At 41.6% G+C, this 26,086-nt stretch overlaps 1 protein-coding gene across 4 annotated transcripts in view; it reads left to right on the top strand.

Annotated features, from left to right (window-relative positions):
- Window positions 1–26,086, top strand: part of kcnt2 (potassium channel, subfamily T, member 2) — a 686,368-nt gene that overhangs the window by 356,311 nt on the left and 303,971 nt on the right. For all 4 annotated transcript variants that reach the window (XM_060829715.1, XM_060829714.1, XM_060829713.1 and 1 more), the window contains one exon: window positions 11,343–11,451. In XM_060829715.1, coding sequence (XP_060685698.1) covers window positions 11,343–11,451 — 109 coding nt within the window. The remainder of the gene's footprint in view (window positions 1–11,342; window positions 11,452–26,086) is intronic.

The raw sequence follows: 26,086 nt of genomic DNA, 5'->3' as shown, positions 1-26,086 counted from the left end.
GGAGGAAGAACGCCTCATCTTCCGCTTCGGAACACTTCAACCCTAGGGCATCAATGTGGACTTCAACAGTTTCCTCATTTCCCCTTCCCCCACCTCACCTCAGTTCCAAACTTCCAACTCAGCACTGTCCCCATGACTTGTCCGGACTTGTCATACCTGCCTATCTCCTTTTCCACCTATCCACTCCAGCCTCTCCTCCCTGATCTATCACCTTCATCCCCTCCCCCACTCGCCCATTGTACTCTATGCTACTTTCTCCCAACCCCCAACCTCCTCTAGCTTATCTCTCCACGCTTCAGGCTCACTGCCTTTATTCCTGATGAAGGGTTTTTGCCAGAAACGTCGATTTCGCTGAACTTAGGTGCTGGCATAAAGTTTTTGCATTTCAATAGAGTTACAGTTAAGCCAATTCTTTTATTTTTATTTTGACTGTTTTTAATCTAATCTAAAAACAAAATGTGTTTTGACCAATAGAATTGCATCTGGAATGTAAAACCTTATACTTACCATTGAAATAACAAAAAGCTAGGGGTCTAGACTACCTTCTTAATGTATTTTGAGGCGGGTGGTCTGGTCCATAACAATGAATAGGAAGGGTTTAGAGGGATATAGGCCAAATGCAGGCAAGTGGGACTAGCTTAGTTTGAGAAACTTGGTCAGGATGGCTGAATTGGACCGAAGGGTCGGTTTCCATACTGTATTACTGTATGACTCAATGTAAATATCAATGTTAATTGTTGTTTCAGAATCCCTTTCAGAACATAAGGGGCAGCACGGTGGCTCAGTGGTTAACACTGCTGTCTCATAGCACCAGGGTCCCAGCTTTGATTCCAGCCTCGGGCGACTGTCTGTGTGGAGTTTGCACATTCTCCCCGTGTCTGCTTGGGTTTTCTCTGGGTGTTGCGGTTTCCTCCCACAGTTCAAAGATGTGCAGGTCAGGTGAATTGGCCATGCTAAATTGTCCCATAGTGTTAGGTGCATTAGTCAGAAGGAAATGGGTCTAGGTGGGGTACTCTTCGGAGGGTTGGTGTGGACTTGTTGGGCCGAAGGGCCTGTTTCCGCACTGTAGGGAATCTAATCTAAAAACATTGATGAAGGAGGTCTGTTTGATTCCCAACAACATCCACTCTCAACATGAGATAATGCAAATTCTGGTTTTGTACATCTAGATTTGAGGCCAGGAGAAGAAACAGTTTTGTTTTTTCAACACCCCATCTCTCATGCATGCACACAAGCGCGCACACAAGACATAAAAACAGGTTCTATGATATAATTTCATCATAAATACAATCTGGCAACCAGTTCTCCAAACAGATTCAGACTTCTACCGAATTATTACTTGAAAATCACTTTGCAAACTGCTTATTTACATGCTAACAAAAAAATGCATAAATTTGATTATATTAGCATTTCTTTGTTTAAATTACCATTGATAGCATATTTAGTTGTGACTAGAATGAATAATCTTGGATAATTATTAGCTATGTTTTTTTAATTATTTGTATCCTCTTTGAAAGAAGATAAATTACTGCAACACAAAGGGAAATCTTTGTGTATTACTGTATGAAAAGAAAATTACCTTTGAAATTATTTAAAATTAATTATTTGATATTTTGGTTACAGTAAATGGAACATAAACTATTTGCCTGCCCTGGTTTCTTTTGATTATTTAAATGCTTATCCAGATGCGAAACTGTAACTAATGAAGCATTATGAAATTAAATTCTGGTAAAATGGCATCAGTTTTCTAATTGTATTTGCTCGTCTTTAATCTCAAAATGATTACGAATCCAGACAAAATATTTCCTTATCGGACTTCCAATATCATAGTGTGATCTGTTCGGTTCAGAATTTCATGGGTTGTATGTGCAGAAATTACATCGAGATTTTGACTTAATATGGAAAGTTTACACTGAAACCTCTTTTGAAAGACATTGGTCTAAACTGGAATGTAAAAGCTATTGTAATTGTGGCACCAGTACTGAAGCTGCTGTACAGTGCTGAGGCACCTCACAGAATTACTTGCTCTGCTGTTCCAGTCCCATTAAAATGCAGAATTGCATGTTAATTGGAAAAGACTTTCAAGCAATTTGGTCATAACAAACACTTAGCTGTAAAGTACATTCTTGAACAACTTCAGGTGCAATGATCACGCTTTGGTTGACTATAGCGCAGGTGTTGATTTTTAAAAGAGTATCAAAAATTTAAACTCTTGTCACATGCAAGAAATCTGTATCAATATCAGGTAATTTTTCTTGTAGAATCTGTTCAGTGTGGAAGCAGGCCATTCTGTTCATCAAGTCCAGACAAGTGGGTGGCACGGTGGCACAGTGGTTAGCACTGTTGCCTCACAGCGCCTGAGACCCGGGTTCAATTCCCGACTCAGGCGACTGACTGTGTGGAGTTTGCACGTTCTCCCCGTGTCTGCTTGGGTTTCCTCCGGGTGCTCCGGTCTCCTCCCGCAGTCCAAAGATGTGCGGGTCAGGTGAATTGGCCATGCTAAATTGCCCGTAGTGTTAGGTAAGGGGTAAATGGAGGGGTATGGGTGGGTTGCGCTTCGGCGGGTCAGTGTGGACTTGTTGGGCCGAAGGGCCTGTTTCCACACTGTAAATCTAATCTAATCTAAATCAACTGACACTCTGAAGAGCATCCCTCCCACCCCCATATCCTATAACCCTGCAACTCCTGTGGTTAATACTCCTAACCTGCATATCCCTGGACACTATGGACAATTTAATTTGGAAAGTCTACCCTAATATGCACATCTTTGGACAGTGGGGGAAGAACATACAAACAGTCACCCAAGGCTAGCATTGAACCCAGGTCTCTGGCATTGTGAGGCAGCAGTGCTAACCACTGAGCCACCCTGCATTTTTACTGCATTCTTGCAGCTAAATCTGTCTGGGCAAATCTTTGCCAGCATACTAGTGGTGTAAATCCATGAAGTTGCATAAACTTGATTTTTTTGTGTGTTTGGTAGGGCTGTGCTAATGAACAACTAAAGAATGTGGTCTACGAATGTAGAAAGCAGTACAGATAAATGAAGAAATTCACATATGACAGTGTATCAGCATTAAAGTGGACAAAGTCTGCAAATGTTTTTCATTAAAAAAAACATGACACCAGCTCTTAAACACCCATGGTTTTGCCATCAAGTTCCAGGAAATTACGGGCCAATATTTTTGTTTTATGTTACCAACAAATTTGGCAAATTAAAATGTCTCACTAATGACACTTAATGAAAGAGTCTCATTTTGCTATCATAATCTGCTCAAATTTAACTTATGCATCTTTATTTCCCGATGGAAAATTAAACATTGTTTACAGTTTTTCAGCAATTCCCACATTATGTTTTACATATTCATGAAGAGGGCAACATTTCCAAATTGTGTTTCAGGGTAATTTCCAATTGATTTTATTCATGAGTTGTGCATTGGGTAATATTGTGACTCTCAATCATTAATTATTTCCTTTCTTCTTTAGTTTCGTGAAATCTCATTTCAATCATTTGATTGTGTTCAGAAGCATGCCTTAAATAACTTAAGCAGAAAAAAAATTGATAAACATTCTTAGTTATTCACCTTATACAAAGAAGATTCTAACAATCTATTATAGTGGGAATCATTGCAAATGTTCAATTGGTTGTATTTTAATGTGAAATAAAAATAAAACATCCTGCATATTTACATATTTCAGTATTTTAAGAGAATTCCATCAACCTCTATTTACTTTCTTTAGTTTTAATCATCTTTATGAGAGACAAATTGCTTTCAGTGACTTGGAAATGGAACATTCTCAACATGCACTTTTTGAGCTGTCATAATGAGATAACTCACAAGTAGTAAAAAAATGAATAAACAACAGATGATGTTGTAAAGAAAAGTTTATTTGCTGCTATAAATGCTGTGTTCCCATTTTATGCAACAATAATTCACTCTGACTCTGCTCAAGGGCAAGGCTTTTGCTGCTGCTCCATCCTGAACTGTTTCTACTAGCAGATTTTTGTTTCCATTATCAGGAGCAGGGCAAAGAACCATGTCCTAAATGTAGGTGAGCCAGTACAGGAATTGAATCTGCTCTTACCCTTCATCCCTGAACCACACACTAGCCACCCACCCTATTGTAGTAACTCGGTACCCATACAACAGTAGCAAATTTATGACATTGTGGTTTCCAGACGTACAATATAATTACATTCTTAGAGTCAAATGCTGGAATTTCATTTTTTTTTGTAATGCTCCATGTGGCTGATGGACTGATACATTTTTATTTTGTACATTAACTGCAGCGTAGGAGGGGTGGCATGGTGGCTCAGAGGTTTGCGTTGCTGCCTCACAGTGCCAGAGACCTGGGTTCAATTTCTGCCTTGGGCCGCTGTCTGCACGGAGTTTGCATGTTCTCCCTGTGCTGTGTAGGTTTCTGCCAGGTACTCCAGTTTCCTCTCACAGTCCAAAGACGTACAAGTTAGGTGGTTTGGACGTGTGGAATTATCCAGAATTTGGAGGTGTGTAGGTTATGTGCATTAGCCATGGGAAAATATAAGGAGATGGGTCTGGTTAGGAAGCTCTTCGGAGGGTTGGCATAGACTTGTTGGGCCAAATGGCCTGTTTCCATGCTCTAGGGATTGTATGGATAGATGTGACATTCTGTAAATATGTTTATGTGCACATAACATTATGGTTTTCACTCTTGGAATGAGGTTAATAATTGACTTTCGTAATTAAACTGAACAACTTAGGAGTTTTTGTAGCTTGTTTTCTTTTCTCAATATCTTACACAGTATACTACTTAACTGGCTCAATGTAGTGGCCCTGGTGATATCGGAGATTTCCTTGTTTTGTTGCTTATCACTTGCTGATGTTGAACCAGTCATTGATGATGCTGTTGACGTCACCTCTCTTGTGAGTGATATTGCTGGTGTTGATGGTGACCTTTTCTGTTTGCCCAGCTTGGATGTGGGTTGAACTTGAACTCTGTTCCCACTCATTTGCGTACCAGTTGGTCTAGGTGATGTATGCTTTAGGTTTTGATGATGAGATCCTGTGCAGTCTACCCTCTGAATACGTCAAGTAAAGATTTCACATGCTTGCAGGAGGGTTGACCAGCTCCCATCTGTGCATCTGTCACTTGTTACCTTCCTTCCTCCTGGTCTTATAGAGTTTATAGCTTGTACTTTCTGTTATTAAGTAGCTCTGCAGGATAATTGTATTTCAACTGTTGGAGGTGGTTCTTGGGATGAGAATAAATCAATGTTTGGATCTTCAATGTTGATTCTTGGCATTTTGTGAGAAATCGCTTGACTGCCTGCTTGTATTTTTATTAAAATTGTGTCCTATCGGTTGATGACATAACGATGTGAAACTCACTTAGTCATCTCTTTAAATGTTCCAGAGGTGAATTGGATTCCATGATCACAAATTCATTTTTCAGGAATCCCAAGCTCAGCAAACAGCTAATATTGCCAATTGCTCTAAAATATTTTTTATCTTTCTGTTTTAAGAAGTCTTTGAGAAGTCATCTGCTAACATGCAATGTCATTCTTGACTGTGTGTGAAATTGGAATCTGTAGTATGCCATAGTTGGGATGATACCTCAGTAGATAGTATCTCCCTTTTTGCTGTGTATTTAGTGTTTTTGGTATATACCATGTGAGGATACCATCCATACCATACAATCCTAACAATGATATAGATGCTATCCAGTGCACAGCTCACCTGGCTCTAAGCGTGATCAGCTCACTATGGGGCTGATTATAAACACGTGACCTCCATTATCTTCTGAGGAGTTCTCTCTGCGTCATTTTAAGTCCGATGATTTGAGTCTGGATCCAGTCTAATGAGCTATCAGCTGTCATTGACTAATACTGCCTTAGTGCTGGCTGTGTCTTCTTCTCTGACTATCCCTAGACCACTTGCTGAGGGATTAACTTATAACTCTTTGTTTTTACAGATCCCATCTCTACGTTGACACAGTTATGGTGGCATAACATTTATGAGGTGCTAAATCTTTATATTGTTGCTCTTTTTATTTTGTGTTGTCTGTCAAATAGGGCAGCTGCTATCAGCAGTTCTCTTTCTGGCTTGTATTTCAGAGTGAAGTTATAAATTCAAACGCCAGGTAGTAACTTCTGCAATCTTGCTGGTGGTCTCCACTGATTTTTCCTGTAGATTTGCGCCATAAGGCAATAATCACTCATGATCCAATATGAACTTTCTCCCATTTCAGAGATGCCTGGAATTTCTCACACCCATGCACAACTATCAAATGCTTTGTTTCCATGTTGTCAAATCTGGTTCCAGCGAATGCTTTGGATGCACTTGCACTCGTCTTTCCTCTTATGCATAGCTGTTCTCGTACTTATGTAGCTGCATTGACTTTCAGAGTGACAGGTATATCTTTGTTTTAAATGACAGACGCGAGGGCTGCTTTGAGTTTTTTGAAGCTCCTCTCATGTAACTTTGACCTTTGCTTCATGGGACCTTCTTTCAATAGCTCCCATAGGTTTGCCATTCGCTTTGGCCTGTGAGGTATAAAAGAGCTTGTTTAATGGATCAAGTCCAAGGGAACTTCTTGACTCCCTTGTCTTGCAGAGCTTTCTTCTCCAAGATAACAATGCTTTTCTAAGGACTCTTCTTGATTCGGTCTGAAATTAGCATCATTCCAGTGAATTGGCATTTTGTCACCTCCATAATGCCTTTGCATTAAGCGTGATCCCAGGCTTCCTGATTCTTTGTGTGGCTTCACTGGGGCAGTCATGATCGTTTAATCTGCACCATAGTTACACATGCCTTGTATGTGTGTTGAATGTTGTCAACAGCAACAATTCCTCATTAAGCTTCGCAGTTCAGTATCTACTGCAGACATGGAGCTGGTTGATAATACTTGACCCTGCCCGCATGACTGTGATTCCTTCCAATGCTTGCTATTGGGTAGTGCTTTCTTTTTGTGCTAGATTAATATTTTTGGGGTCCTGACAAATGTTTTGCTGTTTATTTGCCTACTGTCGCACCACAGTACAGTTTACTCCGTCTACAGTTTTGTTGATTACTCCTTCATTTCATCTCTTGGAGCTCTCTATTGTTCTTCCAACTGTCTTATTGCTTTCAATGGTAGATAAGCCATCACTTTCTTCTCAGGACCAATCGTCATGTGATGCTCAAAATTTTCAAAGCACTAAGTGGCCTTGTGCAAATATTGTGAATATGCTTGGACAAGATTTTTTTTGTTTCTGATCAGAGGGGGTCTTGTATTGCATTCAACAAAAAAGGATGGATGTCTAAAACAGCTAATCATCGTTTCTGAACAAAAACAGAAACTGCTGGAGAAACTCAGCCGGTCTGATATATGGTTGCTGGACTCAGAGGTTTATGTAGATATTCCCCTCCACAAATGCCACCAGACCTGCTGTGTTTCTCCAGCACTTCCTGTTTTTTGCTTCCGCTTTCCAGCATCTGCAGTTCTTTGTGTTTATAATCAGCCCCATAGTCTGCTGCAGTTGGGTTCAGGAGAAGATGGTCTCTAGTCAAAGAGACATATCCACATGATCCACAGACTCCAGGAGATTCATCTTGGCAAGACCAGAGTGGAAGAACCATCATTTATTATGGCTAGTAGATTTTAAAAACTCTTTAAGGTAAAGGATATCCCTGGAGCTGGATTTTTGAAGTCACTACTCAGCAAAATGGGGAGGTTCAAACCCATTGGGAGCTGGGAGCAATAAAACGTATTTGCTATAAGACCTTTTCGTCTATAAAAGATAAACTTTTAATACTATGATTTTAAAAGTGCTTGTAAAAATAGTTGACTGCATTTTCAGTGTGGAAACAGTGCAGGAAGCTGAACATTTGAAGCACTTACCATCTTCGTGTGCAGATTGCATCCTGGATCTGGGTGTTTGGAGGAGGCAAGTGCTAACGTAAATCAGCAGCTTCCTCTTGTCCTGTTTTGGAAAGCTAGTGTGCTTCCAATTAAACCTGTTGGACTATCACCTGGTGTTGTGTGATTTTTAACTCTTGTCCTTACTGAGCTTCACAACCAAAATATAGAATTTGCAACATTTGTCAGTTGTAGACGATGAACAGGACTGAGCTTTATAATTTTTGTTGGATAACCAGAGTCCTCTTTTGGAGATGTAAGGTATCCCATTAAACATGGTCCCGGGACACCTTTGAGGGAGGTTGTATGCTTTAGGATTGTTAAAAATAGGCACACGCGTGTGTAAAAGGCACATTAACTCCTTGTAACTGCGAACCTACACAGAACTGTCAAGAGGATCAAGAGAAACTGTCAAAGGAAGCTGACAAGCAGGTGCTTAGAAGTCCTGCCCTTTAAATATGTGAGAAAGCAAAGCTGCCTGGAGTGTTTAAAAATAAAATTAATGGCTTTTTCACACTAGATCTAGATCAGAGGGCTCCCATCATTGGATTAGTGCAGCATGGCTGATTTCATAACCTGCCATCATCAGAATAGAGTGCATACCATTTCATAGTTTGCTTGACAGCTCCAAGTTGTTATAGACTCTTTGAGCTGGGGTTTTGGTGAATCCCAGTGCTTGTTGTTATAGTCTATTGTAGCACTTTAATAATGTTTGTGGTTATAGGTGATTACTTTAGATGAAGAAATGTAAGTGGACTTCTTGAAATTTTAGAAAAGAACTCTGCAACGGACACTCAAAACATTATATCATCTGGATTGGGTTCTGAGATCCACCTATAGTAGATACTTGGTCAGTTGATGTGAGGGCAAAGGATGGGGTCTGGGTGGACGCTAATTTAGCAGAGAGATTTAACAGGGCTGTGTGAAAGGGAGAACTGCATGGAAGGTAATGAGGTCGAGCTTAATTGGTTCAGGAATAACCTTCCATCCTCATCTGAAGAGAGACGACTGGATATAAGACGTCCAAAAACAGTCAGCATAATCAAAGGCCATCAGCTCACTGGTGCCAGGAACACCGCTTGGCTGGTGGCCACTGCTGAGCCCAGAGCCAGATGGGGACGTAAGCAGTGGGGGTGGTGTTCACAAGACAAGCCTAACAGGTCTGGGTAGGAGGATTAAGGGACTCAAGTGGACAGACTGGGGATGTTTTGGGGAGCCAAGGAGGTGAAGCCTTGGGGGTGAGGCCTCTGATGTGAAGGAGGTACCCCAGCCTTGCCCAAAAACCCAACTGAAGAAGTGAAGAGTGTTAAGGCTACCCATTTAGCATGGCCTCCATACGTCATGGGAAAATTGCAGTGGGGTGGGAATGATGTGAAGCCCTTGACCAATTAAGACCCTCAATTACCCCACCAGTGAATGGTCTGTTTAATGGCTTGAGGGAGAAAAAATTGGTAGTAACGCCATGAGCTAGGGACCTTGACCTCAAAGGAATTTTACACAGTGGGGTCCTCTGCCATCTACCACCTTACTCTAAGAGACCACAAGACTCTGCCCATTAACTTAGTTTTGCAATATCTGCCAAGTATTTCCTGTTTTTAAACTTAGGTTATTTATAATGTCTTTTACGAATAAAGTGGTGGTCACCATAGCTGTTCAGAATTTCAGTTTCATTTCATGGTAAAATGCCTGGAGATTGTTAATCTAGGTATTTTGAAAGTTGTTGAATGCTGATGTAGCTACTGGATTTGTATGCTGTGATAGGTGATAGGAAGGAGACAACAACTGTAGGAGCTAGGGTGAGCCCATTCGGCCTCTCAAGATGACCCCACCATTCAACAAGGTCATAGCTGATCCACCCCAGGCCTCAACTTTTCATTTATGACAGGTCATTCTGCTCTTCAACTCCTGGTATTTCAAAGCCCTACCCAAATCTTCTTTCGATACTTCGTGGCACAGCCTCCAATATTCTCTGACGTCGAGATTTCCAGATATCTCCTCCTTCTAGGAGAAGAAATTCCTTCACATCTCAGATTTAAATGAGTGTCCCCTTATTCTGTAACTATGACTGCTTGTTCAAGATTCCCCCATTAGTGGAAGCTACTACCCTTCAGGAAGAAGTTTCAATGTGAAGAGAAGAATTTTACATTGGAATGTTTGAGAAACTAGAATTAACGTAGTTCAGTAAAAGACTGGATTGACAGATGAGCTTGATTTGCTACACACCAAGAAATAGACACTCGAGTCTTTGAGCTGAAATTGTTGGAGGGTACTGAAGGGACATTTGGCCAGATAGACTTGGCTTAATATACGAATGCAGCGTTTGATAAATACATGTTTGACCAATTCCATGACATAAAAAGTCATTTCTCTTTTGGGTTGTGTGCAACCCTTTCTGTTTGAGGAACTATCAGATTTAATGGGTTACAGTCAAGATCAATTACTTATTATTAAGTTTTCACGATCATCGAAATAATAGTTTTAAGTCTAGTTCCATGATCATCAGTTTGATCCATGTGTTTTTACATTCAATGTAATATTATTAGCAAAACAGTGACAGTAGTGTGTTAAAAACACAATCTCAACTTAATGTTTTCCAAATTGGTTTCTAATTTTTTTCATGCTTAAAGCATTGGCAAATGTTAAGTATTAAGGATCTATTTTGTTTGTAACAGGAATGAAAGACCACTTCCCAAAGTTTTTTTTCCCCACTTCTCAACTCCCTCGCTTCCATCTTGAAAAAGATTAATTTATTTACATCCTATTTCGAAAGTTGTGACTCTAGCTATGAGTATTTTCAGATATATTTTTGACAGAGTACCAGTGGGAAGATATTGGTGTCAATGATAATTTTCCAGTCATTCTAAACAAGAGATCAACCCAAAGCTCTTGTGCCTATAGAAATCATGCTGTTAAATTTTTGTCCATTTCAAAGGTGTTAGAACTGCAGCAAGGATGAAAATCCATAGAAGATTGGTTGCCCAAGCCAACATACATATTGGTTTATCATGAACACAAATTTATTTAATTTTCAGTACTTGTCCTTTCAGAGTTAAATTAACCGGAATTTTGGAATACATGTTTACTCAAAACTCACATTACTTCCCTTTCACTGACTGCTTTCTACATCAATAAATTGGTTTGCTTCCAATAGTTTAAGTAGCCTTGACATGAGAGAGGATATTTTTAGAAAATTATCCCAGGGGAATTAATAATAGACTCTCAACAGAGGCAATTAATTTTGTGTAAATTAACTCCTTCAACAATGGAACTGAGGATGTATCAGGTTAACAGTAAGATTGATGTGAAGACTACATTTAGTTGTAACTCCCTGTGCATTAGGATACATGTTTGTGTGCATTTAGCTCGTTATTAGTGTCAGCTCATATGTCATAATTGTCTTCCACTTCATCTTCCCACATCGATTCCCATCATCAAATAAGATGTATTTTTGTTGTATTTTAACCCAGGATCATCAAACCATCCTGAGAGCATGGGCTGTCAAAGACTTTGCACCAAAGTGTCCCCTCTACGTTCAGATACTGAAACCTGAGAATAAATTCCATGTCAAATTCGCAGGTAACTTGTTTAGCGAAATAGAACAGTAAGATGCTACTCACCCAACAATGAAGAACTCTTGGTGGATGAGTTGATAATTTTAATCAGTAATTTATTCCTGACAGAAGTATGTTTTAACTTTAGATTTGTTGCTTGACTTTGATATGTGATGCACTGTTTCAACTATGTGATTCCAAATTATTGCAACTAACGATTTGAACAGGAAATGTGACACATGCGCAGAGTTTGGAGTATGTAAGATACTCCAGGGGGGAAAAGAGCCACACAACATTTTTGACATGGTATCATATACATGGATTACAGTTGTCCAAAGTTTGCTATGGGCTGTAGAGTAATGACTTTTGGCATTCATCAGACATACAGCTGCCTACATACGTTTAGCAGACCTGTCAACAGGGACTTCTGATGTCTGTTCAAATTCAGTGTCATCTACAGGCATACTGTGCCATTTGTGAGCAAAATGAGCATCTTGTATAATGACTCTTTCAAAGCTTATATTTGCAATTGATTTTGCAGTAGTTTTAAATGTTTGGATTTAGATGTTAAATTGCTGAAGGGGAATGTCAAGTACAATAATATATATCTACATTATAGATACAAAGCATATATACACAAAAATGGTGACCAAACGGGGAACCTTCTTGGCACAAAATTGAAATTCAGTTTAATAATTCTAAACCTGAAGTCTTCATTCTCATTAATTTGTTGGATTTATATAGTATTGAATCATGGTATTTTCCCTTGGTTACACCGGGGTTTCAGCTAGGAAACATCAAAAATATTTTCAAACATTTTGTTTAGAATGCTTACCCAGTTATTTTGAAGCAAATTTATTTTCATCTGCATGTTTACATCAGATTGTAAACCTTGTGGGTGGACCCTGGATAATGAACACTTAAATGTAGGATAGTACCTGAAACTGGCAATTGTGAACTGAGTGGGATCCTTTTCTGAATGGGAAGGCATTGTCTTAATTGTAAGATGCGAAATGGCATGATCTGTGATGAATTGTGCCCTTGAGATTGGGCTTATTCTGCAGATGTCCCCTGTCATTACCTTAAAGAATTCTGTTGTATAAAAGCTGAATGATATATTAACAGGAAGGGCTGTTTCAGAGCTTTGTGCTATATCTATGTTAAGTTGCAGCAGAGAATTTAACTTGCTCATTATACCTTCAGTGAAACCAGACCAGCCTACAGTGGATGTGGAAACCTCAGAGGCCCCTTCCACCCAGGCTCGTTGTTTTACTTCAGTTTGTATTGACTGATGGGAACTCAGCCTTCTTCACTGCAACTTAATCTGTATAGATGGATAATTGCTGTTGAGCAAAGGGCACTTAGTCAATGAATCTGTCGGAGTAAAATTAGATAGTGATAGGATGAGCATGTAAAAGGAAGCTAAGAGATTGAGTGCTGGAATAATGAAGTAAGCAATAGACCCCAAAGACAATAGATTGGAAACAAGTCTCTTCAGACCTGGACAGCTGACATAAGGCAGAATCTTTCAGGGGCTTTAATAACATGGGTTATGGGGAGATTTGTGGCAGCATCAGTCCAGTGAGGCCTTCCTCGATGTTGGGAGTATCTGTACATCTCTATGACTCTATGACTTGGAGGATTCTCAACACGGAAATCAGAGTAGGTATCTGGTGACTCCAACTCGTTGCTTTCTCCAAAGGTCTCAGTTTTGGACAGCAGGTCTTTCAGGACACGAGCCACATGTCACCCTGCATCCACAGACCCTGGCATCTGGCATATTCCAGTCTCAAAGAAACCTCATCGCCCATATGTAGTGCACTTATTGGATGCTCCTGTGTTGCAATGTGGCTGTCAGAACACGGTTTACTCAGGAAAATAGACACAGCTCATGGACTGGACCAGGCTGCATCTCCAGGCTGTTTGCTCACTTCTCTCCACCACATCACTCTGAGTATACCTGACCACTCGCTTACATTGCCTTGTCTTGCCCTCCTGTGTCTTACCTCCCTCGGTAAGAGATACCAAGCTCACAGTACTGCTTTACTGCCTCGCCACTTAGCACAACCCAAAGCCAGAAGTTTGACATGGTGGTCTGCAGTCCTCAGTCAGGTCCGGAGAGAGAGTTTTCAGTCAGGGTATCCTGGCACTGTAAGTCAAAAGCAACCTCTGATACCCGTCCAGGGGCTTGGGCACAGTCAGTCAGCCAAGTGAAGTGGGCAGAGTCAGGATACCATCTATTTAAGGGCCAAGGAGCTGAATCTGGGCAGCCAATACCGGTCTTGACTAACTGTCATTTTTTTTTTGTATTGTTTTCCATCTGGAATATGAGAGACAGAGAGACAAAGAGACCCTGATATTAAGGGAGACGAAATGGCTGGTGCGGCTTTTACTTTTGGTGCAGGTGGGGGTGGCCTGAACAATGAGTTGGCAGTGCAGAGGGCATGCAGGGGTTAGTGGTGTCAGGGTGGGGGAGAGGTTGTGTTGGGTGACAGTAAGTGAGAGAAGATGTTAGGGTCAATAGTGAGAGTAGAGCACGTAAGGTGTTAGAGAGAGGTTGGTGACACAAACGCTGGCAGAGGCTTCCTCCAGATGGGTGCGAATGTAGAGGTGGGGGTGGGGGGGTGGGGGTGGTAATGGGAATGCGAACAACTGTGGACCGGTTTGGAGAGATCTGGGGTTTATGCCCTCCTCTTTTGGTCCGGGGACAGGAAGGCATCCCATCCAGTAGGACCTCCAATTTGGTGCCAGTTTCTCTGAGTGCCACAGTCCAGAACAAATGCCAGGAAGTGTACTGGGGAGCTCTGGACAAATACAGCTTATCACTGTGCACAACAGGCTTTTTGAAGTTGGCATCAGTGCTAGGGATGTTGATCAGTTCTGAGATAGCTGCTGAGTAGTCAGTAGTCAGTTGTTCTGTGAGCCACCAGTGGTCCGATGGGAATAGAATAGGATGAGAGGGTGCTACAAAGCTGGTTAATGAACTGAGTCTGCTGAGACACGGTGAGAAAACTGGCAGTAGTCATGGTGAACCCTCCAAAACCCTTGTTTAACAGAAACTTGGCCAAACATAATTAGATTCAGCTTAGAGCCTTTTTCTTTCAATATTTCTTTGTAAAGATAATATCAAGATGTAATATAAATGAGTCACCAAATGTACAAATTCAGGAGTGAACTCAGGTGTAATTCTTCTGTGGGATTTAAAGATAACACATGTATTTCTGAGTCAAAAGGCTGACATTTAAAGCCCAATTTCAAAAGTTAAAGAACACAGTATAGCCCCTTCGGTCCTTGATGTTGTGCCAACCTTTTATCTGACTCTAAGATCAAACTAACCTACATACCCATTATTTTACTATCATCCATGTGCCTATCCAAGTGTCGCTTAATGTATCTGACTTTACTATCATTGCTGGCAGTGCATTCCACACACCCACCACTCTCTCTGTAAAGAACCTACTTCTGACATCTCCTCTAAACGTTCCTCCAATCACCTTAAAATTATGCCCCCTTGTGAGAGCCATTTCCACTCTGAGAAAAAGTCTCTGGCTATCCCCTCTATCTATGCCTCTTATCATCTCGTACACCTCTAAGAAGTCACCTCTCATCCTTCTTCGCTCCAATGAGGAAAGCTCTAGTTCCCTCAAACTTTCTTCATAAGACCTATCCTCCAGTCCAGGCAGCATCCTGATAAATCTCCTCTGCACCCTTTCTAGAGTTCCCACATCTTTTCTACAATGAGGCGACCAATTAAAGCTGAAAATCTAGGTACGCTGTTTAACTGAGGGTTCCTGCATTATTTGAGGCACCATCTTTCAGATGAAAATCTGAAAAAGTTTTTTGAACAGAAATCCCTTTTGCCTTTGCAACTGTATTGTGATCCTGTTTGAAAGAGAGCAGGACAGTTCTCTTTGGTGTTCTGACCCATTGTCTATCACTTATCTAATACCCTGAAGCATTGATTATCTGGTCAATCCATGTTGCTGTTTATGGAGTCTTTCTATGCAACTGGAGGCCAATAATGATGAAGCAATTATTATAGTGAGTGCACAATGGATCAGAATAAGGTGAGTGCAGATATTTGGAAGGGTTGTTGGGTTGCAGGAGTCTGTAGAGTGAGGCCATGGAGGGATTTGAAAACATGGATCAGAATTTCAAATGCACAATGTTGCTATTTTTAATTTGTTCATGGGATATGGGATTCACTGGCTAGGCCAGTAATCATTACCCATCCCCTAAGTGCCCTAAAGAATGTGATGTTGAGCTGCCTTCTTAAACTGCTGCAGCCTTTACACCCACAATGTTGTTTGGAAAGAAGTTCCAGGATTTTGATCCAGTAGCAGTGAAAGATTGGAGATCTAATTCCCAGTTAGGATCGTGTATGACTTGGAGGGGAATTTGCAGGAATTGGTGTTCCCATGCATCTGCTGCCGCTGTCCTTCTAGATGGTAATTGTTAGGAGCTGGGAGATAATTTTGGAGGATGTAAGGCCTGCCCATATTTGAAAGGCACAAAATGGCAGGCAAGTAATAAACAGAATTAAATGCCTGCTCCAGCATTTAATTGAAACACAATGGTACCTTTGAATAGGGCTACTCCAAGATGAATGGGAGATCCTGCACAAACAACTGACAGAGACAATTCGATAGGAGGATGTATATGGATAGACACAAGTTCATTAAACCCATGTCAAATGATTCATTCAAGCCTTATTAATGAAAGGATGTTGCCCCATTAGGTGAACAGCGCCAGTTAGTCTCAGTCCATGAGACAGCCAGCCTAACTCATTGTGCAGCTGTGAAAACGACAGCGAAAGTTATTTTCTAGTAATCACTTGTTTCTTTTAAGAAATTTACAATGTTAAGAAATAGCTTCTACTTAAAGATTCTTCAGACAATCGCACAGATAGATTTCAGTGTAATTATAGATACACATATATCACTAAAATATATTAGAAGCATTAGGAGAAACCTTCAAACATAGATGTGAAAATTAATTTGTCTCAGAAAAAGTTTTCCTTCTTACTGAAAAAGATGCTTGGCATGTCCTGTATAGAATAAAATGCTCGCAATTCATTAACTAAGAACTGCTAACAGTAGCAGTAGCTATAAAACTTTACATATAATTACCTATATAATAGAAATTAATGTTATGAATCTTATAGCAGTTAGTTAGAACCAATTGTTTTTATAAATGTATATATAAAGGAGACAGTGAGAAAATATGAGGAGTAACAGAATTTGATAGAGATAGCAAAGGAATACAAGTGGCAACAGAATTCAAGTAGTCCTGAGAGATATGCAAGTCTGGGGACATACCCAAATTTTGAAATGTGAATTAATAGGATGCGTAGAAATATCCCAAGGCCTGACAATGACAATGTCTGTTAAACACCATGAGATCATGGGAACCTGAGGCTGTCCATAGGAATGCCCAACATTGATTAGGTGTTTCATAGATTTGGATGTATAAAATAAAGGGACAGATACAGTGACCACGTTGTATGTGATTACCGTACTGTATAAAAACTGCTGTATTTCACTGTAAAAAAACCAGAGTGTCATTGATCGCTCTTCTGGTCTGAGCCAAAGATTAAGGGAACAACTGTGTTCTCACGTCGAGGCCAGATTTGGGGAAGATGTTTGCCCCTCTTCCTGCATGAACTGGTGATTGCTTGAATAGGAATAACATCTCCCATCTACCTGATTCCTGCCTGCCTCCTGAGTCTTTGACCCCGGTCAAGGTTTCTTGCTCTTTCACAAAGTTAGTGAAGTGCATCTTTTAGATGGTACACACTGCTGTTACCGTGCAGGGAGTGATTGTTGAATTTGGTAGCTGTGATGCCAGTTATGTGGGCAGCTTTGTTCTGTATGGTGCCAAGCTTTTTGCAAGTTGTTGAAGTTTGTCATCGAGCAAGTGGGGAGTAATCCATCACCCTCATGACTCTGTGCCTGGCAGATGGTTTTGTGACCTGTTGTTGGAGCCAAAGTATTTGCAGATGGATTCGATCCAGCCTGACAGGGAGCCAATGAGCAGCTGAGTTTTGGATGACCTCCAATTTATGGGTGATGTAATAAGTGCACTGGAATAATCAAGTCTAGAAGTAAAGAGGGCAGAGTGAGGGTTCTGGCAGAGTGAGGGTTCTAGCAGCAGGTGAACTGAGATGGGGTGAAGTTGAGCAAGTTTAATGAAGTGGAAATTGGTGATCATGTTGATAGCACAAATAAAATGTCAGCAGCACATTTTAGGAACAGATGCAACATGAAGTATGTGAATTGGCTGATTTATAGATTTGATAAAGAAGGTAAGGTGAGCATTAACTCAAAGGTCTGTTGGCAGTACATAGTATAAATTAATAATTATCAGTTAATAACTCGGTTAAATGTAAATAACTATGCAGATATTTATAAGAAAGTACATTTGTAAGGTTATCTTGATTGACTTGCCATTGAAAACCATTAAACACATTGGGTTGGACTTTAATGGGGAGGAGGGAAAGTCAAGTTGGGATACATGGCTTGACCTGGAAGACTTGTCTTTTTGCAATGTGCTCCCAGCTACTGTTTTTTTAAACTTCCTGGAGAAAGTCGGGGCTGGGAGATGGACCAGATTTCTCGGGAGGCAAATCCAAGGCAGTAATAAGTGGGCAGATGTGTAGGCCAACAGGCAGTGAGGTCTGCCATAGTTTCCTGAGATAGCGGACTGGTTTTAAAAATGAATGACAGGCTCTCAAACCCTCATCCCTCACATAACCCAATTATTAACCCCATGCCTCCTTATAAACCCCATGCCCCACCTAAAGCAATGCTGATCAAAAATTAGCAACATGCCTTTGCAGGATAGAACCCTATAGTCAAACACTGCAGCAAAATTACATATAAATTACAATGCTCCATCAAACTCTAGAAACTGGAAGAACAACGTTCTTTTGTTTGTCGGAGTTTGTTGATAAAAGAATCCCTGAAGCAGGTGACTGGACTCTTTGATCCTCTCTTCGGGACTGGGAGTGGCCTAAATTCAGTGAAATTGCTGGGGGTGGGGGTGTGTAATTTAATGTGTCATAATGGTACAGATTATTAAGATGTAAATTCCTTTATCCATTTCAATACATGGGACTTAATATCTTTAATGGGCTAAAATGCTTTTTACAAAAGGACCAAAAGTACTTACTAAAAATGGCCACGAGTATCATTTGAGCATGCAGGCTAATTATGTTTCATGAAACTACTATGCATAAATAAATAAAAGCATGAACAGAAGATAACTTTATGCCCACGGGTGATGGAACTCGCTAGAAAACCGCTCCCTTGGGGAGTGTGAGAAGACATTCTACTCTCTACACCAATGTGGGAATCTCCATATGCTGAAGCTAGTGCCTTGCCTACAATTATCAAGCCTGAAAACGTAACTCCCACAGACATGGGATGCACATACAATTTTGAGGACTCTGGCAAAAGCAAAAGAGATGAATTTTTGATTACAGCTTTGAAGCAGGCTGGAAAGACCTCTGTTTCTCTTCCTCTTCCACTCCCGCTCTCTATCAAGAATTAAAGCCTGGTGACAACACTAAAAAGCAAAATCAGGAAATGAGAACTTAAAAGATAACCACAATATTGTTTACTGCCGATCATTTCAGAAATCAACAATACAAAAGTGGCTTTAGGTTCCACCCTTATTCCTCAAGGAGACCCAGGCCTCAAGATTACACAAATTTTATTTTCTTATCGTACTGAGCATTATTCCTTTCAACTTTGCACCTTTGTGTGTTTATGTCTAAGACTGTCCAAAGGCCTTTAGCTTGACATTGTCCCTTTAGTTCTGATTAGATTAGATTAGATTCCCTACAGTGTGGATACAGGTCCTTCGGCCCAACAAGTCCACACTAACCCTCCGAAGAGCAATCCACCCAGGCCTATTCCCCTACATTCACCCCTGCACCTAACACTATGGGCAATTTAGCATGGCTAATTCACCTAACTTGTGCATCTTTGGACTGTGGGAAGAAACTGGAGCACCTAGAGGAAACCCACACAGACACGGGGAGAGTGTGCAAACTCCACACAGACAGTTGCCCAAGTTGGGAATTGAACTCGAGTCTTTGGCGCTGTGAGGCAGCAGTGGAAACCACTGAACCACCATGCCGCCTCATCTCTTCAGAGTTAGCAGGTAATCACCTCTTCCTCCTTTAACTCAACAAAAACCTGTGATTGCTTAATTACTGTCACAGTTAAAAATTAATTACTTATGTTTTAATTCAAGAAAGGTATAGCCATACGCCAAAAAACCTTAAACTCCTGATCCATCCAACTGGGAAGGTAGAAATGAGGGACCCAATTTATCCCTCCTTAAATCACAAATTGGTCTTCCTTAATTGGCCAGTTAAGAGCAACTTATAGACCTTTTCTTGTAACATCATAAGAAATGAGAGCTGGAGTAAGCCATTTGGCCCCTCTAACTTGCTCTGCCATTCAGTAAATCATGGCTGATCTGATTGTGGTCTTTGTATCCATCCCACATGAGCCCTTTGACTCCTTTGTCAAAGAAGATTCCATCTGACTCAACGCTTTTAATATATTGAATGATCCAGTCTTTCTTACTGTCTGTGGAAGAGAACTCCAAATATCAAATGACCTCTTGAAGAAGAAACTCCTTCTCATTTCTGTCTTAAATGGTAGATCCCATATTTTGAAACTATGTCCCTTGTGGAAACATCCTCCCAGTATTTACTCTGTCAACGCCCTTGCAGTCCTTCAAGTTCCAGTAAAATCACTTCTTTTTTAAAACACCAACAAATATAGCCTTACTACGCTTAATGTTTCTTCATAAGACAGTCCCCTCATTCTTCAGAATTAGCCACGTGAACCTTCTCTGAACTATTTTGCCTGGAGGGGGCAGGGTAGAGTCCTTCCTCTTAAGAAACCCTGTGTCCAACAGATGCTCTTTGCCTGGCTTTTCAGCCTGTGGGAGGCCAAGTTAAATTTTGCGTTCAAGACACATGAAGCATAATGCTGCTGTCACTTTAAAAATGTTATTTTGTCCTTGGTTTTGTTTTTCAAGAGAGATCGTAAAGGCAGGGGTGTGGAAGTGTCCAGTTTAACCATGGCAGGGGAATGGCTAGGTCTCCCAGTTCAGGTTCGTTCTAGTTTGGTTTAGCTGTAGCAGTCACAAGCTGCTGCAGTCCGGAAAGGTTGCAAGCTTTAGCAGATTGTTCCTGACTGTTTGCTTTCTCTGAAATCTCTTTGGAAGTTGTTCCCTTTTGCCTGGAAGAACATGTGTTTGAATTTACCTTTTTGCTAAGGGGTGTGTTTATGGAATGTTACTGGACTGGAATAGAGTCTTAGTTAAGTTGCTGTGTTGGGTCAGTAAAGTTTTCCAACAGTTGTTTTTCTGAATGTCACTTTTTTTTGTTCATGTTTGAACTGTAGAGTTTAAATTAATTCCGTTTTGCTTAGAACTGAGTGGTTTGACCAGCTGCATCACACCTGGAATATCCACTTCACATCTGCCTTTAAAATAAGAAAAGCTAGGGTCTAGGCTACTTTCTTAAGATACATTGAGGGGTTCTGGGCTGGTCCATAACACAAGTCACAACTTCTTCGACTCAATCAGCTGAGATCGCACACGGTGGCTCAGTAGTTCGCACTGCTACCTCACAGCATCAGGGATGGGTTCGATTCTAGCCTCAGGTGACTGTCTGTGTGGAGTTTGCAATTCTCCCCGTGTCTGCGCAAGTTTCCTCCGGGTACTCCGGTTTCCTTCCTTCGTCCAAAGATGTGCAGGTCAGGTGAATTGGCCTTGCTAAATTGTCCACAGTTCAGGGATGTATAGATTAGGTGCATTAGTCAGAGGAAACGTATGGTAATGAGTCTGGGTGGAATAATCTTCAGAGGGGCGGTTAGGACCTGTCGGTCCAAAAGGCCTGTTTCCACACTGTAGGAATTCTAATTCTAATTCCAGTCTTCAGTCTTTGTTGTTCTAAAACAGTTTCTTCATGCCCTCTGCTGTACTGAATATTCACTTTTTAAAGCTTTATTTTGATGTTGTTTTGAACCAGGCCAGACCCCCTCAAAACATTACTTGAACGTAGTCCATAACCTAACTTTTCTAGTTGTTTTAAGCAGGTGTAATTCTGATATTCCAGGAGGGATGCAGCTGGTCAAACCAGTTCGTTTTAAACAAAACAAAATTTAGTTACAAGATTACCAAATGAAACACAAACGAGAGAGAACAGAATTCAGAATAACTTAACCTATCCAAAAACCCAGCAGATTGTCCCAACTCAATGATGCTGTTACAAAGACTTGCAACAATCCCCATAAACACCCTTTGACACAAAAGGTAAAATCAAACACAGGGTCTTACAGGAGAGAGAGAGTGAGAGTGAGAGATGGCAGCGTGGAACACCCTCTTCCATGTAAGCTGTTTCTTAGATCAGCAGCCTCAAAACTGCCTGACTAATTTCAGTGAATAGCCAGATTGCCAAAAACCACATCAAATCAGGGAAAAGCCAAGCTGGGAGAACTGTCCACTTCTCTGTACAAGTGTTTTTTTTAACTTAATGTCTTTTGCCTGAGGCAGTACCTGCTAACTATAATGAAACTCGGAGTGGGACCATTCGGCGCAGCCATTTTGGCCTGAGCGATTTGGCATGGTCTGTTTGGCGCAGCCTATTTTGCTACAGACCCATTTTGGCGCAGAACTATTTTGGCGCAGATACACGGTAGTCATCAATGAAAATCAAAATATTAGTAGAATTATTAAATGGGTAGTTTCCAGTGGTTTGTAGTAATTTGTGTATCAACTGCATTTAGTCTGTGATTAGTCCTCTCCTAACAGTGGTTCCTCAAAACTCCTAAAAAAAACACGTTAAATTCCCTGAATGTCTTTAATTTCAATGGAATATTGTGCCCTGCTACGAGATGTACAAGTTCAAAGTCACAGTTGATAATGTCAGGGCGGCATTCAGGCTGTATTTCCAGAACCATTTCAAATAATTCATCATATGTTGTTCATAACTTATTTGGGAGTAAAGCATACAATGGTGGGAACACATCTTTAGGTATTTCCCCTAAAATAACATAAACTTGTGAAAATAGAGGTGGGGAAATTTTGCACGTTCCATCAACATATAACATTTTCGATTGTTTCAGAAACTCGGCATTCCTTTTTCTTCCACATGTAATAATTCTGCAGGTGGTGCTACTGCTGTCAGCTAGTAAAAATTGGTCTTCATTATACTCATTAAAGAATATGTTTTAAAGCTATCTGGAATTACAAGTTCTTCTAAATTTCTTGGATTTACTGGGTAAGCACCAATTTCTTTCTTTGTCCTACGAACCATTTTCTTCAGCGCTCTGTTGTTAGACATCGCTCCTTGGTAAGCTTCTGACAAATTGCCTAGGCACTCGTTAATCACTTGTAAAGTTCCCTCTACAGTTGTTTTTCTTTGATGACTAGTTATTTTAACAATAACTACAAACCACTGGAAACTACCCATTTAATCATTCGACTATTATGTTGATTTTCATTGATGACTACCGTGTATCTGCGCCAAAATGGGTCTGCAGCAAAATAGGCTGTGCCAAACACGCCGCACCAAAATGGCTCAGCTGAATTGTCCAAAGTCCAACGAAACTGGCCCAAAAATCCTTCAAAAGCCAGACTTTTAGAAATCGCAGCTTTTAGGACCTCTCTGGAAAAACAAGCCAAGGGCAGCATAACCTTGCTAACTGAGCAGCATTATCACATTGTAAAGTTTTCAACATGCTTCGGCCCCTCTCCTGCCTTGTACCCTTTCCCTCCTCACTATGACTTAGTGGTTTTGCATTTAATCAAGGAAAACTCAGCAGATGACCTTTTGTATTTCCTTATTTTTCATTGATACCATTGTCTGGTCTGCCATGAGGTAGTTCCGAAGTAAAGTTGGAGTAAAAACACTGATTATTCATTATTGCTACCATTGGTAAAGTGCTATCTGCAGAAGTTAGATTCTTAGTCAGCAATATACCATAATAATAAATGTCTTATTGTGTCAGTCCATCAGGCAAACCTTTTCTTATCACAAATATTCTTTCATTTTGCATGCTGTTGTTTTATTAATTTGGATAGTTGACCTAATAGTGGTTCAGTGGGCTGTTTTTATTGTTCACACAGTTTCCATTGTTATGATCTATAGAAAGGTAATTGCTCTAATATGTCACGGCTGAAAATGTGTTGCTGGTCAAAGCACAGCAGGTCAGGCAGCATCCAAGGAACAGGAAATTCGACGTTTCGGGCCAGAGCCCTTCATCAGGAATGAGGAGAGGGTGCCAGGCAGGCTAAGATAAAAGGTAGGGAGGAGGGACTTGGGGGGGGGGGGGGGGGGGGGCGGGTGATGGAGGTGTGATAGGTGGAAGGAGGTCAAGGTGAGGGTGATAGGCCGGAGTGGGGTGGGGGCGGAGAGGTCAGGGAGAAGATTGCAGGTTAGGAGGGCGGTGCTGAGTTCAAGGGAATCGACTGAGACAAGGTGGGGGGAGGGGAAATGAGGAAACTGGAGAAATCTGAGTTCATCTCTTGTGGTTGGAGGGTTTCCAGGCGGAAGATGAGGCGCTCTTCCTCCAACTGTCGTGTTGTTATGTTCTGGCGATGGAGGAGTCCAAGGACCTGCATGTCTTCGATGGAGTGGGAGGGAGAGTTAAAGTGTTGAGCCACGGGGTGGTTGGGTTGGTTGGTCCGGGCGTCCCAGAGGTGTTCCCTGAAGCGTTCCGCAAGTAGGCGGCCCGTCTCCCCAATATAGAGGAGGCCACATCGGGTGCAGCGGATGCAATAGATGATGTGTGTGGAGGTGCAGGTGAATTTGTGGCGGATATGGAAGGATCCCTTGGGGCCTTGGAGAGAGGTAAGGGAGGAGGTGTGGGCGCAAGTTTTGCATTTCCTGCGGTTGCAGGGGAAGGTGCCGGGGGTGGAGGTTGGGTTGGTGGGGGGTGTGGACCTGACGAGGGAGTCACGAAGGGAGTGGTCTTTGCGGAACGCTGTATACGGAGGTTGGTGGGGTGGTAGGTGAGAACCAGTGGGGTTTTGTCCTGGTGGCGGTTGGAGGGGTTGGGCTCAAGGGCCAAGGAGCGGGAAGTGGAGGAGATGCGGTGGAGAGCATTGTCGATCACGTATGGGAGGAATCTGCAGTCCTTGAAGAAGGAGGCCATCTGGGCTGTACGGTATTGGAACTGGTCCTCCTGGGAGCAGATGCGGCGGAGACGAAGGAATTGGGAATATGGGATGGAGTTTTTACAGGGGGCAGGGTGGGAGGAGGTGTAGTCCAGGTAGCTGTGGGAGTCAGTCGGTTTATAGTAGATGTCTGTGTTGAGTCGGTCGCCCAAGATAGAAATGGAAAGGTCTAGGAAGGGGAGGGAGGAGTCTGAGACAGTCCAGGTGAATTTGAGGTCGGGATGGAAGGTGTTGGTAAAGTTGATGAACTGTTCGACCTCCTCGTGGGAGCACGAGGCAGCGCCGATACCGTCATCGATGTAGCGGAGGAAAAGGTGGGGGGTGGTTCCAGTGTAGTTGCGGAAGATGGACTGTTCCACATATCCTACAAAGAGACAGGCATAGCTGGGGCCCATGCGGGTGCCCATGGCAACTCCTTTAGTTTGGAGGAAGTGGGAGGATTGGAAAAAGAAGTTATTCAGGGTGAGGACCAGTTCAGTCAGTCGAAGGAGGGTGTCAGTGGAAGGGTACTGGTTGGTGCGGCGGGAAAGGAAGAAGCGGAGGGCTTTGAGTCCTTCGTGATGGGGGATGGAGGTGTGCAGGGACTGAATGTCCATCGTGAAGATAAGTACAGGGACTGGATGTCCATCGTGAAGATAAGATATATCACGTACAGATATTTATATGTGCAGTGTTTTCTCATGCTACACTGTAAAGGCAACATTTGTTTTCATTTTTCTATATTTTTGAATGTGCTCTGAGATGGAGAAAGAACTTTTTAAACCAGGCACAGAGGAAGGAATTGCTGTACTTCTAAAAAGCAAGTGACTGAAACTCCTTGTAAGTTGTGTTTACACTGCTGCTTTGCTCAAGCAATGAGCAGTGATTTGGAGATGGGCCCACACCATGGGGTGTGTGCAAAGTGAAATTTGGCTGACAGCAGGCCACTGATTGCTTTGTGGAATTGTGACTGGTTGTGGATACCAAACGCTATCAGCCTGATGACATCCATGTGTTTGACATTTTAGTAGCTGAAAAGCTTGTGGGTATTAACAATACTGGCAGAAGCTTTTGGACAGCTGCACGGGTAGGTAGTGTGTTTTTCACTCTGATGCAAACCACTTGGATGTGAGAGAAAGCCAGTTTACCTTTCCACACCGGTTGCTGTAAGCTGTCATCTTTAAACAGTAACAAAGAGATTTTTACAGTTAACCTACCAGTCCCCTGATCGGGAGATCACTACTGCTTGGGTAACTGATTGGCTGTACAAAACCAATAAAGAACTTTACTTGAGACTTCCCTTAATTTTGGGAGAAAATATGCAGAAATCCTGAATCAACATGGCCATTGGAGACTTGAAAGAACATTTTTGATTCTGCTTGCCACAGAAGTTAAGTAAGTGGTTTGGGCAACTTCAGCCTGACAGGTAAGTCACAGATAAAGGCAATTGGACTGTGGGATGCTGGAGACCTGGAATG

The sequence above is a fragment of the Hemiscyllium ocellatum genome, chromosome 9, assembly GCF_020745735.1.
Source record: "Hemiscyllium ocellatum isolate sHemOce1 chromosome 9, sHemOce1.pat.X.cur, whole genome shotgun sequence".
Lineage (NCBI taxonomy): Eukaryota > Metazoa > Chordata > Chondrichthyes > Orectolobiformes > Hemiscylliidae > Hemiscyllium > Hemiscyllium ocellatum.
This window is presented reverse-complemented; position numbering and strand designations above follow the sequence as displayed.